Source organism: Pseudonaja textilis, chromosome 7, assembly GCF_049901715.1.
Source record: "Pseudonaja textilis isolate UNSWEBS1 chromosome 7, rPseTex1.2, whole genome shotgun sequence".
Taxonomy (NCBI): Eukaryota; Metazoa; Chordata; class Lepidosauria; order Squamata; family Elapidae; genus Pseudonaja; species Pseudonaja textilis.
The window spans coordinates 19,182,347-19,199,944 of record NC_141996.1 but is presented as its reverse complement, the minus strand read 5'-3'; the positions used below and the strand labels follow the sequence as shown (position 1 = coordinate 19,199,944).

Sequence of the window (17,598 nt, the reverse complement as noted above, 5' to 3'; positions counted from 1 at the left end):
GAATGCATTCACAATATTATTTTACTATATACCATTCTGCATGATCTTTATTTTACTTTGTACAGTAATATATGGGTCTCCACTTAAAAACATTTTTTGATGGAGGAGATAAAGAGTTCTCTTTTTGAATCCACACTGGGCTTGACCAGGCAAACTGCAATAAAGTAATTTTTTTTTCAACATCTATAGTTTTATTACCTGTCTTGATTTTGAGGCTGACACAGTTAAACTGGATTACAGATGAACTTCAAAATTGAAATTCTGGTGTGGGAGGGCTCTTAAAAGCCCCCCCCACTCCCCCCCCAGGATCTGATGCATTGGTCTACAATGTTGTTGGCCATGTGGTTATCACTATAGAGGTGGGATCAACCTATTCACCAAAGCATCTAAATGCAGGACAAGAAACAATGGGTGGAAACTAATCAAAGAGAGAACTAACCAGAGCTTAGGAGAAATTTCCTGACAATTAAATAATTAATTAGTGGAACAACTTGCTTCCAGAAATTGTGAATGCTGCAACACTGGAGGTTTTTAAGAGATTGGACAATCATTTGTCTGAAATAGTACAGGACCATGATGGCAAACCCTATGGCACACGAGCCATCACCTCAACTCAGTTCCGCTGTGCATGCACACACGCCTCCCACCAGCCAGCTGGTCTTTGGGTCTCTGCCACGCATGCACAGGGCGTACACACAGGAATAGTACGTTCAGGTTAGGGCAGACTGCATGCACGAGAGTTGGGGTGCATGTGTGGGGGTCTCGCATGTGCAGGGTTGGGGATCATGCATGTATCCGCTGGACATGCGCATGCACAGGAGTGCACGTGCGTTGCATTTTGGGGATGTCCATGTGTGCACGCTTTGGGCACTTGATGCCGAAAAGATTAGCTATCACTGGTATAGGATTTCTTGCTTGAGCAGGGGATTGGATTCACTAGGAACCCTTCCAATCTTGTTATTCTGTTACAAATAGTTTTTCTTTAGATGTTAATAAATTACCATAGGAGCCAAAGTCAGTCATTGCCTTTTGCAACCTCCTGACAAGCAGTCAATGGGCAAGCCCGATTCATTTAACAACCACGTTACTAAAGTAACAACTGTAGTGATTCACTTAACAATGGTGGTGAGAAAGGTCATAAAATGGGGCAAAATTCAATTAACGCACGACTCGCTTAACAATAGAAATTTTGGGCTCAATTGTGGTCATAAGGATTGCCTATAGTGGGCACTTGAGACCAACTTCCAGCAGAGATAGTGAGTCAATCATCAAGTAACTGAGTTTAAACATGCTTGGGATAAACACATGTCCAAGTTTTGACAAAAATTAAAAATAATAACATTAATAATAATTAAACATAATTATTTAAAAAGAAAACAAAAAGTCAAAGGGAAGACTCAGTGGAGGTGAGGTGTGTCTCTGCCATGAGTTTTCTATGTTTCTATGTTAGTTCCAGATGAGAATTTAAACTACAGGCACTAACCACTGAAGATATTGTATAGCATGGCTGAGAGCAATCAAAGAAAAAACAACTGCAATTACAGCTTCAGGACAGGCGACTATTTCAATTGCCCAGAAAAGACACTTCCACCAGGCTGATTTAAGGCAAGTTTCCCCTCCCTTTCTATTAACAGAATGCTAATGTGGGCTTGCTGTAAAACAATTATTCCTAAGCAGATGTCTTCAAAGGATGACTGCAATGTGAAGCTATTGAGAGTACATCAAGAGTCTTAGTTTCATAACCTGTGACTTGCACTGGAATAATTTATTTTTAGGTTACCAATGTCCGGATGTATATATTATCACCAGCAACTGTTCAGGGAATGACTATAGTTAGAAACATCATAATCTCTTTCATTACTTCATCTGTGCCCCCTTTGTACTCCTACCCAGTTTCCAAGGTTATAAGGCAATCTCATTTCCCATTTTGCTTGTAACAGCCTTTTGTTGCCAAATTACATCTAAGATTTGATTTTTGACATCCTTGGTGTCTCCTGAGTTTATAGTAGAGAAGGTGTGTATTTGTGTATGTGTGAATGCTAAAGCTATTTGGCCTGGATTTTCAAATATTTGAGTGCTTTCTGCAACAACAGTGAATCTTGATTTTTCATTGTTTTACAAATGACGGCCAGCCTGCCATTGACATTGTATATTTTAATATTATAAACTATTTTAATATTTATTTTAATATAAAATAAACTTTGAAATGGAAGAGCAGAAAGGAACATTTTGGACTTGGCACAAAGCACTGTCTCGTAACATGGATTGCATTCATTATCTTCAGACTTCAGTCTGAGACTAGATACTATTTTTGAAGTCTTGTTCGCATGTAAGTTGTCAAATACTTTCCTTGGATTTGGCCTGGATTTTTTAAAAATACAATCATTACTTAATTCCCAAAATGAATAGATTGACTAAACAAATCCATAATATCAGTAATATCAAAAGTGTGGAGAAGGCATTTACCATTTTAAATTGAGAACACAGGCAATATCGCCCCACCTTTCTAAAGTTCTTTGGAAATTTAACCAATTCAATGAATGCCCTAAAATCAGTAAAGTGTCTTTCAGTTTATAATAAGGCTGGAAAATAAAGTCAGTAGGCAAAGATCAGGTGCAAGCAAGATGAAAAGAAAAGAAGCTGAAGAACAAGAAAACCAAAGAATACTCAATCAGGAAGTATCACCTAGAAACAAGGAGAATCAAAGAAGAACTAGAAATAATAAAGCAGCAAATAACAGCTCTAATAGCCAAGAAAATCAGCAAATGCATATTTGCAGAATCTCCTATTTCAGTTGAATTAAAAACATTTCTACCAATTCAGTCAGCACCATGTGAACTGCATGTTTTTTGTTGAATGGTGTATAGTATACCTCCTTACTGCCAAGCACTTTAACAAGGAGATAAAATTGAAGATAACTTGATCTGGCAAAAGCTACCTGATATTGAAAAGAGGCAGCACTAGGCAACTGTGGATAAATTACCTGTTTAACCAACAACTTTCAAATTGTAACTGGTTTGGTAGCTGATGTAGTTCCAACAGCATCTAATTGGAAATAAACTCTTTCCACTTGAGCAGAAAGAGCTGTGAGTACATGTTTTTGTTTATGTAATAGTACCGAAACACATTTTTAGAATCCATCTTTAACATCAGTGAATGGGAAAACAATTTTCTGACATGAAATAAATTAAAATCATATGTAATTTTTTTCCTATAAAGCAAAGACTATTTGAGTGTGTTCTATTGCAAATGTTCTTGTTTTTCAATGCAGATACTATGTGGGCCATATGTTTGATCTGGGAGATAAAGAAAATATTTGGTAAGAAAAGACAATATCAGTGACGGACACAGAGACAAATTCATCAACTGGTTAAGTTTTCTAGAAGCAGAAGATACCTTAAATGATTAATCTATGATATAGAAGTTTAAAGATTTCCAGAGACGCAAGAGATGATAAGAATCCAGTACAGATACTTAAAAAGTTCTTACCTACATTGTTCCTTAGATTTTGATTAATCCATCTCATTTCCTAGATGGATCTGGTATTGTAGGAATTCACCATGGCTTCTGTTTTGTTTCCATATTGTATGCACAGGAAGAAAGCATTCTGTTTTGCTTGGATTCTGCTTGGCTCCCTATGAAATCAGGTAAAGGGTTTTTATGCTGTTCAGAATTTAATCTTCCAGCCTTTTGGAGCAGGACAGAATAAACCCACTTAATCTCTGAATAACAGCCTTATAGAAGACAGCTATCCTTTCTCTTCAGTTTTCTCTGTTGGGATAAATAATTTTTTCCATTATTCTTTCTAAGGTTAATTTCCAGGCTTTTCTTTTTCCAGCCGTCTCAGCACATGATTCATAATTGCCTTGGAGTTGGACAGTACTGTAGCTAAACCTAATAAAATAATTATCCATTTTGTCAATATCAGTTGAAGAAAAACACATTGCTTGAAATCTGATTCTGATTCTTTGGACTCTTGTCAGCCTAGGCTGGCAGTCTTCAAACAAGCTGATAATGAAACATGTGTATTCAAATGAGAGAGAGAGAGAGAGAGAGAGAGAGAGAAAAGAAGAAGAAGAAGAAGAAGAAGAAGAAGAAGAAGAAGAAGAAGAAGAAGAAGAAGAAGAAGAAGAAGAAGAAAGAAAGAAAGAAAGAAAGAAAGAAAGAAAGAAAGAAAGAAAGAAAGAAAGAAAGAAAGAAAGAAAGAAAAAGAAAGAGAAAGAAAGAAGCGAGAAAGAGAGGGGGAGGGAGGAGGGGGAGAGATTCCATAGCTAAAATTAAGCATTATAGTATACTTTTTATTTCTATTGCAAAAAATAAGGGTATAAATAAAAACTTGAGGTTTTTTAGAAGCTAACTAGTCTCATTCCCAAACTTGGCTGCAGACACTAAAATTGTCAAATTTCATTATTGAATTTTATGGACAGTGGGCGGGTGGGGGGGAGAGACAGATGGAATGATGGAAATGGGAATTTAGTCCCTCTTTGAAAGTGAGGCCCAATTCCCAATCAAATGCAGATTTAATCACCCCTTTGTCAGTTTGCTCTTCTTTCCCACCTTAGCCATCCTCCTGCCTTGTAGCTGCTACAAACAGATGGCTCCAAGGATAGTCACCAATGAATAATTTGGAAAAGAAATCAATTTGAGAAGTGCTGATTTCGACTGTTATTTGCAGTTGGGGAAAAAGGAGTTTGAAATGATTAAACAGGGCTAAGAAGTTTTTTCTGCATCTTGCTGTGTCAGGAGGTATTGGCAGATGCCTTGTGCATACACAATTCAGAGAACGTTTGCTATTCAAGAGCTTGGCTCATGTTTTCCTTGAATTCGGCCACTTCTCTCTTTTGAATAAGGAATGCCAAAGCACATTTGTCTCCCTTTGGTTTTGTATTGTTTTGTTTTGAACTCTCCACGATTTCATTTTATTGATGTTCATTTATGTATTCCCAAAGCTTCTACCAAAAATTAAAATAGTTTAGCGAGGCAAATGGCATATTTCCAGGCGTCTGAAAGGGCTCATAAACCAGACAATATTTTGCTTTTCACAATGGTACAAGAAGTAACCGCTGTCACAGGCAGCTTTCTCCAAATTGGGGCTCTTCATGACTTGGCCAGCTACTGCAGTGTAGCTGAAAGTTGCCTGATTGAGGTCATCTCTTGCAGTGTAGATGGCAAGATTGGCTCCAGCACAGATGATGTTTCGGGATCACTTTATTCCCAGAGCTATAGCTAGCCAAATTAGGATATAAACCCAAACTTAAAGTAAAACCCAAATCTGAATGTTTTTGAACAATGGTTATTTATTCTATGAACATCGATTGATAAGTAAATGTTTGTATAGTTGGCAACTCCCACCTACCACCCCTTTAGTACATTTCTGCTAGAGGTAATAAACAGCCAAGATCAGTAGCCACTGACAGATCTATTCTCTACACATTTATTGAATCCCTTTTTAAAAAGCATTTAAATTGGTAACCATCAGCATGCTTAATGTATTCAATAGTTTTTAACAGTTTTAATGTTATAATTCTAGTGCTTTTGACACAATACCTTGTTCGACTCTTTTGGTCCAGAATATAAGATTCTCTTGTCTATACCAAGTCAAAGCTACTTACACTTAAAAAAAAAATCAGTTGCAGATACACAGCTAATTTTTCAGCATTCTTTGAAAAAATGTTTTAATTATTCACTTACATTGTTTTTGCTTTCATTCTCAGTGGCCCTCACTACAGGACGTAGAGAAAGTGCAAAGAAACATTGATTTCATAGGGAGGGGGCATCCATTAAGTCTGAATGTTTGTAAACTCTGAATTTGTCATTTGCATTAATATATGTCATGTGTGTTATGTAATTGATACAATAGCATAATTTTCAATAAAAACTTCATTTGATGGATAAACAATCCAAATGAAAAGTTTGTCCATTGTATCCAAAACCAGATGAACCAAGATGTTATTATACACAAAAATCAATGCTGCATCCCTGCTCAGCATATCTTGAATATTTGATAGCAAAGCACTGGAATATAGAACATCTATCTAGCACTTTTAAATATCTTAAAATGCTTCAACGTAAGTGCTCTCGAGCATTACAGTACTGCAACTCCCCAAGATCTGTCAAATCTCCAGTTGTGAGAAAAGCATCTTGCAAACCCCACTGTTTTTTCTAAGGAAGTACAACTTTAATTACAACTGACCCCGAAGTTCTGTGAAATAAACCGAGATGAACTCTGTTACAGAAAGTGGAGATTACAGTTCTCTAAAACAGAAATCATGAGCCAAAACATCCTTTGTTTCTGCCCTCCTTTCCATTCCTTATTTGGATGCTGGCTTGTCATTATTCTGATTCCCCAGCAATTTTACTGCTCTTTTATCTATGCTGGAATTCACTTGCTGTGCTTCTTTTTCATGTTCTGGTACGCAGGTGCAGCCCACAGGAATAGAGACGTAATCCTCGGTGTAAACGTAGCGGCCACCAGTGCAGGATGTAGTTCGGTGCAAGATGACAGTTGGCATAAATACTAGCGTACTTCGAAAATGGAGGTTTTCTTCTCCATAATCACCTGTAAGACAGCCCTTGCACAGACAGTAGGCTTCAGGAATGTATTTTGGATACCTGGTAGAATCGTAGGAGATTCTGTGTCAAGAGAAAAGAAGAAAGATTCACTTTGGACATTTTGTCCCAATTTCCCCTCTTACCTCTCCTGCTGTTCTTTGTCCCTCTATTTCATGGGTTGAAATAGCAGAATGTATAGCAGAATGTTGAGGTGGTCTTTACAATATCATGGTGTTATTAGGCCAAGGGGAAAACGAGCAGCTGCAGTTCTTGAACTCTGCTTAAACATTGAAATGTAAGCAAAGAACTGGACAATTTATTCTCACCTGGAATAATGTGAGTTGAGTTCTCTGGTTTGGATCAAGCATCAACATGGAAACATTTGGAGATGATGGGCACAACTGCACAATCAACCCCCCTTTCCTATTGTGTTATTTATTTCAGTGGTTGCCAACCAGTGGGCTGGGGACCACTGGTGGTCCGTGAGAAAATTTTGCTGGTCTGCAGAGAAATGCCCCCCCCCAAAGCAATTAATCCAGGCTGCGCAGGAACACAAGGCTGTGCCGCCCACATGGCCTGTGGAACACAAGGCTTGCGTCACTTGCATTGTAAACAACACGAGGTAGTAAGGGGAGGGGGAAGGTCGGGGGGAACTTGCCCCACATGCCTGGCCTGGCCACTGGGATGCTGCTTTCTTCTGCTGCTTTTGGCTGCATGCAAGGAAAGCAGCAAAAGTCTTTCTTTCTCTCCCCCAAACTCCTCCAGAAATGAGTCTTTGGGACCCTTCAAGGCATCCTGCCCCAAGAAGCTGCACTGGCATGACAAGTCTCACAAAGACTCATTTCTGGTGGAGTTTGTGGGAGAGAAAGACTTCTGCTGCTTCTGCTGTTTTCCTTGCATGAAGCCAAAAGTCTCTCTCTCTCTCTGTCCCACTGAGAATGGAGCTGGAGCTGGTATCCTATGATCCCAAATAAAGATCGATCGGTAGGAAGACAGGGTAGGGAATTTTCCTGAGGGTCTCTGGTCTGTGGGATTTAAAATTAGGGCGATTTTCCCAGGGTCTCTGGTCCGTGGGATTTAAAATTATGAGTTTGGTGGTCCCTGAGGTCCAAAAGGTTGGCAACCCCCGATTTATTTTATTTTATCATTCATTCATTCTATTTCTAGACTGCCTGACTCCCTGCCAACTCTAGACAGCTTACAAATAAAAATACATAGAAAAGCCACTGCCAACTGGAAAAACTTATGCCTCGTGTGCAAATGGATTGCATACACATTTTTTTTTAAAAAAGAAAAGTAACTATGAATTGATGACTGGCTGCTATGAGTAAATATTGTCTAACAGAACTGCACCTCTCATATTCTTAATATTAACTTTAACCCAACTCTTTTTCTTCCTTCCTTTAACTGTTTTTAATGGATTATAAAGAAATTTAGGCTTATTTCACATATTTTATGTAAAATGAAAGCTTGTTGGCTATAGCAGTTGAAGCACCATGCTAGAAACTAGCAGACTGCTGTGGATGTGAAACCATGGGTCAGTCACTTTTTCTAGGAAGGAGGCAGAAATGTAAAACACTTCCACCTAAATTCACTTAAAAATTTGAAAGCTAAGGAGGAGGAGATAAGGTTACCTGTAGGACCAAGGGGAGACGCTGTTGAGATAGATGGGGAGCTGATATTTCTTGTCAGTAGTTAGCCTGCCTCCCACTGGACAACTGATGTTCTGGTCATTTTCCAGGGGTTCCAACTGCAGGGTGTGATGGAAGGCACTAAGCATGCCAGCTGTGAGTCTTCCATATAGCTGTTCTAAAAGCTCCTCAGGTCGGTCTGCACAGGATCGAGAGCGCATGGGGCGCTTGCTTATTTTGACAGCTTCTACTCCGGGGGAATCCAACCCACACAAAAGTAGAGAAAACAGTATCCATCCCTGTAAAGATCAGGAGATGAAACAATATAAAAGATATTTCTAGCTGGAGGAGAAATGGATTCATCTCCCCCCCCCCCCACACACAAAAATGTTGCAGAATTTGACATGCAGAAAAGACAAATTTCAGGGAGTTTAGATGCTGGAACTCAAGAGTGGTTGGACTCAGTCCATTTGTGGCTAGGTAGAGAATCCCCTTTTGATTCCATCTTCAGATTCTTCTTCTACACTCACAGCCTTAATCAGGACCAGGATTTGTAATGTTGGCTAATAAACAAATCCCTATTGTACTGACAGTAATACTGTTAGAACTAGCCAAGTCCAAGTGGATCACCCTCCCAGCAAACCCTGAAGCCACATGGGACAAATCCTAAAAAACCCCACAACCAATTAGTGCAATTTATACCAATTCTTGTTGGTTCTACAATATATCAGGATTGTACAATACTTTGGAAACAGCCATCCAGAGTCATTGAGATGGGTAGCTATAGAAATTGAATGAACAAGTGAATAATATAGCTTATATAATATTATATAATATAATTAGTATAATATAAGTATGACATAACTATATATTATATATAATAATATAATATAGCTCAAAAAAGTGCTAGAGCACAAATACAGGACCTGTAAAGCTTTCACTGTCCAGAATATTTCTTTACAATCACAGTTGAGGCATTGCAGAGCCTTAATGCCCATTAAAATAGTTTACATGTTGAATTTTGCACCTACACCTTATTTAGCATCTTACAAAAATGATGCTTTAGTTTGGATTCTTGTCCTATTGCAACGTTTGCTTTAATTCAAGTGTTCTTTTCTACCTTTTTGGTTTCTAGCTGAAACTGCCCATTGTTGCTAGAAATTGACTCAAGAACAGTTGGTTGATAAGATCAGCTACAACAGGGCACCAAAATTTCTCTGGTAATATTAGACTAATAACTGGAGCATACAAAACATTTGCTAGACCAATACTCGAATACAGCTCATCAGTCTGGAACCCACATTACATATCTGATATTAACACAGTTGAGAAAGTCCAGAAATATTTCACAAGAAGAGTTCTCCACTCCTCTACTCGTTGCAGAATACCTTCTGCCACCAGACTCGAAATTCTAGACCTAGAAAACCTAGAACTATGCCGCCTTTGGTCCGATCTAAGTATAGTATATACATTGCAATGTCCTACCTGTCAATGAATACTTCAGCTTCAACCATAACAACACAAGAGCAAACAATAGATACAAACTCAAGGTTAACCGCACCAAACTTGATTGCAGGAAATACGACTTCAGCAACAGAGTGGTCAATGTCTGGAATACTCTATCTGACTCTGTGGTTTCTTCCCCAAACCCCAAAAACTTTAACCTTAGATTGTCACCCCTTTCCTAAGAAGTCTGTAGGGGGCGTGCATAAGCGCACCAACGTGCCGACCGTCCCTGTCCTATTGTTTCTTTTATTTTATTTTTCTTATATGCATCCATGTATTCATAACTATGTTTTTACTTATACCTATTATCTTGTAAGCAATTGACAAAAATAAATAAAATAAATAAATAAATAAAGTATTCGCATCACGCAAGCGATCAGCGGCTCTTACAAGTGGGAAAGCAATGCCGTTCTCTTGCCACAGAGAGGATCTACGGGGCTCGTTCAGGCCGACGGCTCTTCTCGGCTTATTCCCCGCCTGTTACTTTCCATGAGCCAACCGTGGCCATCCGCGGCAGTTCCTCCACTTTTACTCACCGCCGCCAGCCCATCTCTCCAAAGGCGCGCTTTTACTTTGCTCGTCCGTTTTGCGCGCACCCCAAAGTCCCAAGAGCGCCTTGCCTGCGCCTTCATTTTACCCCGACGCCCACTCGTTTATTTCCCACGCGAGCTCGCAGAAGAAGAAAGAGACGGCGAAAGGAAGCCCAGCGATTCGGTGGCTGGGCGTCCCACTTGCCCGCGATGCCGAACAGGGAAGGAGCGCAAGAGCGCACGTTTGCAAAGCGATCCCGGCCGGAGCAAAACGGCCTCCGAACCCATCGGGTCGAAGTTGGCATTCGCGGGCAGGTCAAAAGAGGCGTCGCCCCGAGTCTTCCCAGCCTCGACACGCGTTCCCGCGCCGTCCTTACCTTGCCCGTCTGCATGGCAGAGACGCCTCAGCGCGCGGAGCGGCGGGGAAGACTGGCTTGGCGAGCGCTTGAGGTTCTCCTGGCCCTGGCGGAGGTGCCGGGGGCGGGGGGGAGCGGAGGAAAAGTTGGAAAAGCGCCCGGCTTCTCACAGCAGGACCCCCGGCTGCTGATGCCAGGACCCTTCAAGGCGCCTGAGGGAAAGGGCCGGTTGCTCGAGCGCTTCCCTCGCTGGGCTGACTGAAGCGGGGAACGCCGGGTCCTTTCCCGAGGGTATCGTTGGGGACTTCACCTTGCATCGGAGCCCCAGGACAAAAATAATTTAACCGATAATTTAACGTTGTAGTCAAATTTCGATTTACTTAGAGCTGTTGATTCAACGCGGGTACAACCCCACCCCCCACCCCCCACCTCCCAAAAAAGGGGGATGGAGAGGACAAGATGGCTGGTGCTTAAGTAGGGTTTGTTTTTTTAATCTGGATGCACCATTTTAGAAAGAAATTTGGAGTCATATAAACTGGGTCTTGACAAGTAAAGAAATATACAGGTAGTCTTTGACTTACAACAGTTCGTTTAGTGACTTAAGTTACAACCCAGCACTGAAAAAAGTGATTTAGGACCATTTTTCAAACCTACAACCATTACCCTATCCCCATGATAGCATCATCAAAATTCAGCTGCTTGGCAACTGACTCGTGTTTATGATAGTAGCAGTTTCCCGTGATCATCTTTTGTGACCTGACGAACAAAGTCAATAGGGAAGCCAGATTCACTTAACAACCCATGTTATTAATTTAACAACTGCATTGATTCACTTAACAACTGTGGCAAGAAAGATGATAAAAAGGGGCCAAATGCATTTCAGAAATGTCTCACTTAGCAACATAAATTTTGGGTTCAATTGTGGTCCTAATTCAAGAACTATCTGTACGCTAAGAACCTTTGGCAAAGCTTTCTGTGAGGAATCCCCCTGTAACAAAGCAAATAATTGTTGGCTCACATGGCGGTTGGAAATATGAGTTACTTGTAAATATTTTTTAGTTCCACTTTCTCTCCAGAGCTCACATACCAATTTCTGCATTGGTGCATCTGCAGTCCATTGAGATAGATGGTGACCATGATATTATAATGGCTTACAGCAGAGGGTACCATTCAGGAGACAAATCCCAATGTTTTCATTTGTGCTTATTACTACAAGGAGGTACGAGATCCATGACTGGGAGAGAGTTACCTACAGAGCACTTTAAATGTATGGCTTATTTTTGTGTGTGACTGTGCATTTGCATGTTTAGAAACAAAATGATTGCCCAAACTTGCTCTGATATAATTGCCTATAAATGGTAACATGGTGCAAATTGAAAACATTTTAAAAAGGCAATGCTGTTCTAAAATAGTTTTTATTCATCTTTAAAATGTCAATAAATCACCTGTAAACATGGAAACATGTTTTAAATAGCATAAGGTTAATTTATCCCAGTTTTGCTTTTTTTCTTGTTTAAAGCTTTATGTAATGAAATATGTGTAATTAATGAAAACTTATTATTAACTGCAAAGGACGATATTTGGGCATTGCTCCATTTTTCTACACTTTCCAAATAATGACAAAGATGCAGAAAATAAAAGGCCTCTATAGATTCAAAAGGGTTTTGCTAACTTACAAATCCAGCAAATATCTAAATTACGACTCCCTAAAGCTGGATGTGATTATCATACAATAGGGCTGCTTTAGTAAGCATGGAAAAATATGTAAGCTTTTCCAAATCTGTCAGTTAATTATTTATTAGCTAATTAGAAAAAGTGAAGCTCTGAAACATCCCCTTAGATTTTTTATTCAAATCTATCATTTCTTAGATGTGCTCAATACTAATTTCCTACTTTAGTTTGTGGAGTAATTCCGACAATCTCTGCAGAAAATGAACTTGACTCCAAAAATTTGAACATTGATAGACCCAATTATTGGCAGATGATGTGCTGCAGTTTTTTCACAGATGCAGAGAAAATTATAGAACAAAATTAACTTTACAGATATAGGATGATTTATAGAAAATGGCTTAATTTACAATAAGGAACAACTCTACTTGATTAAAAATATTCTGACATTTTCATATCTTGGCATAAATAAATCTCATGTGCACAGATCTATATAAAATCTTGCCATGTACAAGGCAGGGATTTCACATTTTGCAGTTTGGAAAACATGGATCAATTGTGGTAAAATGTAATCAAACAAATCACTTAAAATTGTAATTTATCTCCATAGATATTATGAGATATTCTCAATTCATTTTCTAAAATATCCCACCAAATACCCTGGAATGGTTCTCCTGAATCGGCCACAAAGAGCTGGGAAGGGCTGATATGATTAACAAATCCACCTGCCATCACCATTGTTTTTGGCTTCCACGCCTGATGTCCCACCACCCATGGCTTGCCTCTTAAGCTTTCCCTTCGGTGGCAATACTTCAAGTTGACATCTTAGGATCAGCAATTGCTCTCCAACAAAATGCTATGCTTATCAAGGCAAATACATGAGTTATGATATAAAGATGCTTAATGCTTCAGCCTTAGCCTGTTCACTGGTCCCATTGAGATCATCATTTAGGTGGTCTGGGTGAGCATAAAAGATATGAGATAAAAGATGATTGATAATAAATGCACGAGATTTTAAATTCTTACTATAAAAACTTTACTTAAAATAAAGATTTCATATATATATATAGTATTCAAATAAATATAAATCTCTATTAAGATTTTTTTTTCTTTTGGAACTTTAAAAAAATAATTGAACTGGTCTAAAAAGTTATTCTGGAAGCAGATCATCGCCTACATCTTCATCAGCAAACTCATCTTCATCCATTTTTTTCCTTAGTGCTGTTTTTGGTCTCTCAGCTTGAGGTCCAAGTGGATCCAGGTAGGAAGCATCTAAATTTTGAAAAGAAGCGGGGAAAATAGATCTAAGAAATTTGTTTGCTTACTGAAGAGCTGCAACAGCTCCTCCAACGTTTTATGTTTATCCCTGGGTGGTATCAATATACTAGAAGGTAATGATATAATCCAAAATTATCTTATTAGGTTAGAAAAATGGGCCGAAAGTTAAAATCATTAAATTAAACAAAGACAAATGTAAAATCTTTAATTCAAAAGTTAAATTCACAGATTTAAAAATACAGTATATGAGGCTTAGAAGAATATTTGGGAAGGAAGGAAGGAAGGAAGATGAGAGAAGTGCGATGTGACTTCAAAAAAGACAAATGCAATTTTAGACTATATCAACATGAGCATAGTTTTGAAACTGTAGGAAACTATTCTACTTTGCTCAAAAAAACGACTTTCAAGCACCTGTTCTTTAAAAAGATTTTACAAAAATGAATAAATTCACAAGAAAAGTAACCAGGGACTAAAAACTATGGCATTCAAAGAGACTAAATTTTTAGCTTTGAAAAGTTGTCAGTGTAGGGGAGTAGAACATTACTCTTCAAATACCTGAAAGGGTGTCAGTCAAAGGAAGGTCTCCATTATATGTACAAGATACAATACAGTACAAGATACAGTACAAGATACAAAATAAAGATTAAATTACAGGTAAATGGATCCTAATTAGATGTTAAAATAAAAACTGCCTAATAGTAAAAGCAATAACATTGTGGAACCAATTGCCCAGTGAAATCAATTATCTACTGAAATCAATTATCCAGTGCATGCTTCTCTTCACTAGATTTATTCACATGGAGGCCAGACAGCCATCTGTTGCTCATGTTTGAATTTGGATTCTTGCACCCAACAGAAGCTGGACTTAGTGGTCCCCCTCTATTTCTGTGTTAGAATAAATCACATTTCACAGTTCAAGGAAAGTAGTCATGCACCTTTCTCCAAACTTGAAGGATCTCATGTCATGTGCTATCAAATTTTCGAGATCTTTCTCCTAGTAAGACTACTGTATCTTCTGCATCATGAAGACAAGCATCACGAATTGGAATGAGCTTTTTTGTGGGCATATCATCAATGTATTTAATTTCAATTTATCCTACATCTTAGTTTCATTTCCATAGGCAATCCAGGAGCTCTATTATTTGCAAAGAGAAAATTTCACTTTTGCTGTTCCAAGTTAATACATAAGAAGAAACATTTTATATAGCTCACTTTGCATTTTACAGGTTTGCAGAATGTACATGCAGGCTACTACTGAAGTACACATTATACCTGATGCTATTTAAAGACTGAATTTCATAAAGCTATATTGATTACATAAGTGAATTATACTTTGATGTGACAGTTCAGTCATTCAGGTGCTTCTTTGTGATTCAATGGACATTATTTTGCCAGGATTATTTTGTCAATGCTTCTTTGAGGTCTTCTAAAATCATTCCAGTATCAGTAACTAGTGACTTTATCTTTTGTCACTCTTTTTCAATTGCCTTCATTCTTCCAAGGACTGAGGTCTTCTCCAAGGATTCATATTATGTGCTCCACTTACGTACTCCACATATTTAAGCTACATTATCAGCATTCCCACTGAGCAGCCTGTTTAATTTCATGTAGAATTGAATAATATATTCTTCTTGTAGTCCATTATAAGCATTGGTGGCGCAGTGGTAAGAATGCAGTATTGCAGCTAACTTTGCCCACGGTCTGGAGTTCGATCCTGACAGGACTTTAGGTTGACTCACCCTTCCATTCTTCCGAAGGTCGGTAAAATGACGACCCAGATTTTTGGGGGGCAATATGCTGAACTTGTAAACCACTCAAAGTGCTGTAAAGCATTATGGAGCAGTATACTACAAGTGCTATTGCTACTGATATCCACAGTATTCTCAATAATTTTCTCTAGCAAGATGCTTCAAAGGCATTGACTCTTCTTCAATCAACCTTTCTGATGGTCGAGATTTCATGAAAGACTTTTATATTAATAACTGGGAAAACATATCCCATTTCTGATATTTTTTCACATGTTGGTTAGACATATCAAACACAAAAAAGTAACTTGTACCTTTTTATGGCTAGTCACTGTCTCTATAAATGTTTCAGCCTATATAGATAGCCTGTTACTATGTCAATGTCTCTATTTGCATTGGCATGTCATTTGCCAGAACCTAGGTTTTTTACAAAACAAGTGAAGAATAATCTTATTTTAGCACTTTTTTCACACTTAACAGAAGACTCCCCTACCCAGGGGTGGGATTCTACCAGTTCGCTAAAACCGGTTGTTAACATTCTAAGCAGTTCGGAGAACCAGTTGTTAGAAGAAATTACTGGCCTAATCCTGTAAGGAAGACAGGAAGGAAACATTCTGGTGTTGCTTACAGAAACTGCCTCTCTGTTAACCCTTATTACGTTCTTGGCAGGACTAGACTTCCTGTCTCAGGTACTTCTCTGGAGTTCCCCCCACTCTTTTGCTGGTACTTTGCTTGTGTGGAGTGACCATTCAAAGTTACAATGGCACTGACTTATGACCATTTTTCACACTTACAACTGTTGTAGCATCCCCACAGTCATGAGAGGCCAGGGGAGGAGATGCGTGCCTCAATGTGAGTGATATTGAGTTGGCCATACCCAGCCAATAACATGACCACCAAACCATGTCCACCCAGTCACATGACCACCGAGCCACGCCCACCACCTAAGCCACGCCCACAGAACCAGTTAAAATTTTTGAATCCTACCCCTGCCCCCACCCCGTAAGTCTTTCTTACTTCCGAATACCAAAGTGTTATCACTGGAATATCTAGTTTGATGTTTCTTCCCAGATATGCTATTGATGTCCCTTTGATATCAGTTTTAGGTTGATAGGCAGTTTTAATTCTACTTTCTATTTGTTTTAGTCCAGCAATGATGATATATTTTGCATACTAGAAAAAGTCCAAACGGTAGCTTTATATACTGTTTTTCTGATATGAATTATTGCTTAAACAGTAATAGTTCCCCTTTCCTCCCATTATAAAACCTTACTTATCCAATGACGTAGAGGTAAATTTTGGGCTTCTTTGTGCATCTGACCAATTCTATGAAAGTAAATAATTACCGGTAGACACAAACTTACCTATTTCTTTATTAACACTACTTTCATATGGCTCATTTGTTCCTGACAAAGATTTCAATTTCGCACTCAGACGTTCTCCTTTAATTGTTGTGCTACCAGGTTCTGACATAAGAGAGAATAATGTTCAATATAATTTTACAACAATGTAGCACAAACAAAGTCTTGTGTATATGAAATTTTACAAAGTTACGGTAGAGCATTCCACATACAGTTACTTTGACATAAACCAAATTGGTTACTTGAAACTATGACCAGATTCTGACTATGAATCAATCTGTTCTGGATTACTATTTTAGTAATCCTTCCAGGTACGGATAAATTGATTTGTAAGGTAAACAGCAAAAGCCAAGGCTGATCTTACATGCCTTGCCTAAGACATTCAGTTGAATTCAAAGCTGAGTTGAATTTCAAACCCTCCTGGCTCACAATCAATGCTCCTAACTACAATATAACACCTAGAGACAATAATGTCAATAACGCATGTCATAATATAATTTGCCACAAAGGCAAGATATAAATACCATTGGCATAGTGCACATGATGTCATGCTCTTCTTCTCCAAGGAAGACTATTTTTTCCTATCTGAATCAGTCAACAGGAATCTTATAAAATGTTAGTTTGTTAATTATGACACTTCATAGGTTCTTCCCTAACACTCCCTGAAGACCTTAAGAGGCTTCCTTAAATCCGGTTCTCTTGGAGCAAATATTTTCATGATGGGATGTTTCTTACTAGAATTACATACTTCCATAAACTGCATGTTTCTGTTCTTTAACAGAGAAGCACTAATTTATTTCCATTTGCTTAACAAGTTGCTAAATTAACTATTCGCATTTTAGTTTTGCTGAGACTGAATTTTATTTGAATGACTGCTCACATTGATTGTTTCCATATATTTTAGAGATCCAAGTTTAAACATACCACTCTTTCATTTTGATGTTTTAGTTCTCTGTTGCTTTTTGTGGAAT

The 17,598-nt window shown here is 38.5% G+C and overlaps 2 protein-coding genes and 1 long non-coding RNA gene across 6 annotated transcripts in view; all 3 read right to left on the bottom strand.

The window, feature by feature from the left end:
- The window catches only part of LOC148125252 (uncharacterized), a 76,072-nt gene extending 72,328 nt beyond the window's left edge, over positions 1-3,744 (bottom strand). Inside the window, exon 1 of the long non-coding RNA XR_015744273.1 lies at positions 3,490-3,744. This is a non-coding gene — a long non-coding RNA (uncharacterized LOC148125252). The remainder of the gene's footprint in view (positions 1-3,489) is intronic.
- A 1,533-nt stretch (positions 3,745-5,277) lies between these two features.
- Positions 5,278-10,831, bottom strand: IL17D (interleukin 17D). 2 transcript variants are annotated; one of them, XM_026708860.2, is made up of 3 exons: positions 10,597-10,831; positions 8,187-8,482; positions 5,278-6,633 (listed from the first exon to the last, which is right to left on the bottom strand). In XM_026708860.2, the coding sequence occupies exons 1-3, from the start codon at positions 10,609-10,611 to the stop codon at positions 6,312-6,314; spliced, it is 633 nt and encodes a 210-aa protein (XP_026564645.1). In that variant the 5' UTR covers positions 10,612-10,831; the 3' UTR covers positions 5,278-6,311. The 2 variants fall into 2 exon arrangements, with proteins under 2 accessions (XP_026564645.1, XP_087793270.1); XM_087937144.1 differs by having other exon boundaries at positions 10,226-10,607.
- A 2,424-nt stretch (positions 10,832-13,255) lies between these two features.
- IFT88 (intraflagellar transport 88) overlaps positions 13,256-17,598 on the bottom strand; it is a 36,361-nt gene continuing 32,018 nt past the window's right edge. For all 3 annotated transcript variants that reach the window (XM_026708874.2, XM_026708875.2, XM_087937143.1), the window contains 2 exons: positions 16,631-16,732; positions 13,256-13,515 (listed from right to left, as the gene is read on the bottom strand). In XM_026708874.2, coding sequence (XP_026564659.1) covers positions 13,394-13,515; positions 16,631-16,732 — 224 coding nt within the window. In that variant the 3' untranslated portion in view covers positions 13,256-13,393. The remainder of the gene's footprint in view (positions 13,516-16,630; positions 16,733-17,598) is intronic.

Coding starts and splice junctions, on each gene's coding strand:
- IL17D (XM_087937144.1), bottom strand. CDS start 10,321: ATGAAGGCGCAGGCAAGGCGCTCTTGGGACTTTGGGGTGCGCGCAAAA. Junction 8,483..10,225: donor GGAGAGATGGGCTGGCGGCG/GTGAGTAAAAGT, acceptor TGATCTTTACAG/GGATGGATACTGTTTTCTCT. Junction 6,634..8,186: donor GTCTCCCCTTGGTCCTACAG/GTAACCTTATCT, acceptor CTCTTGACACAG/AATCTCCTACGATTCTACCA.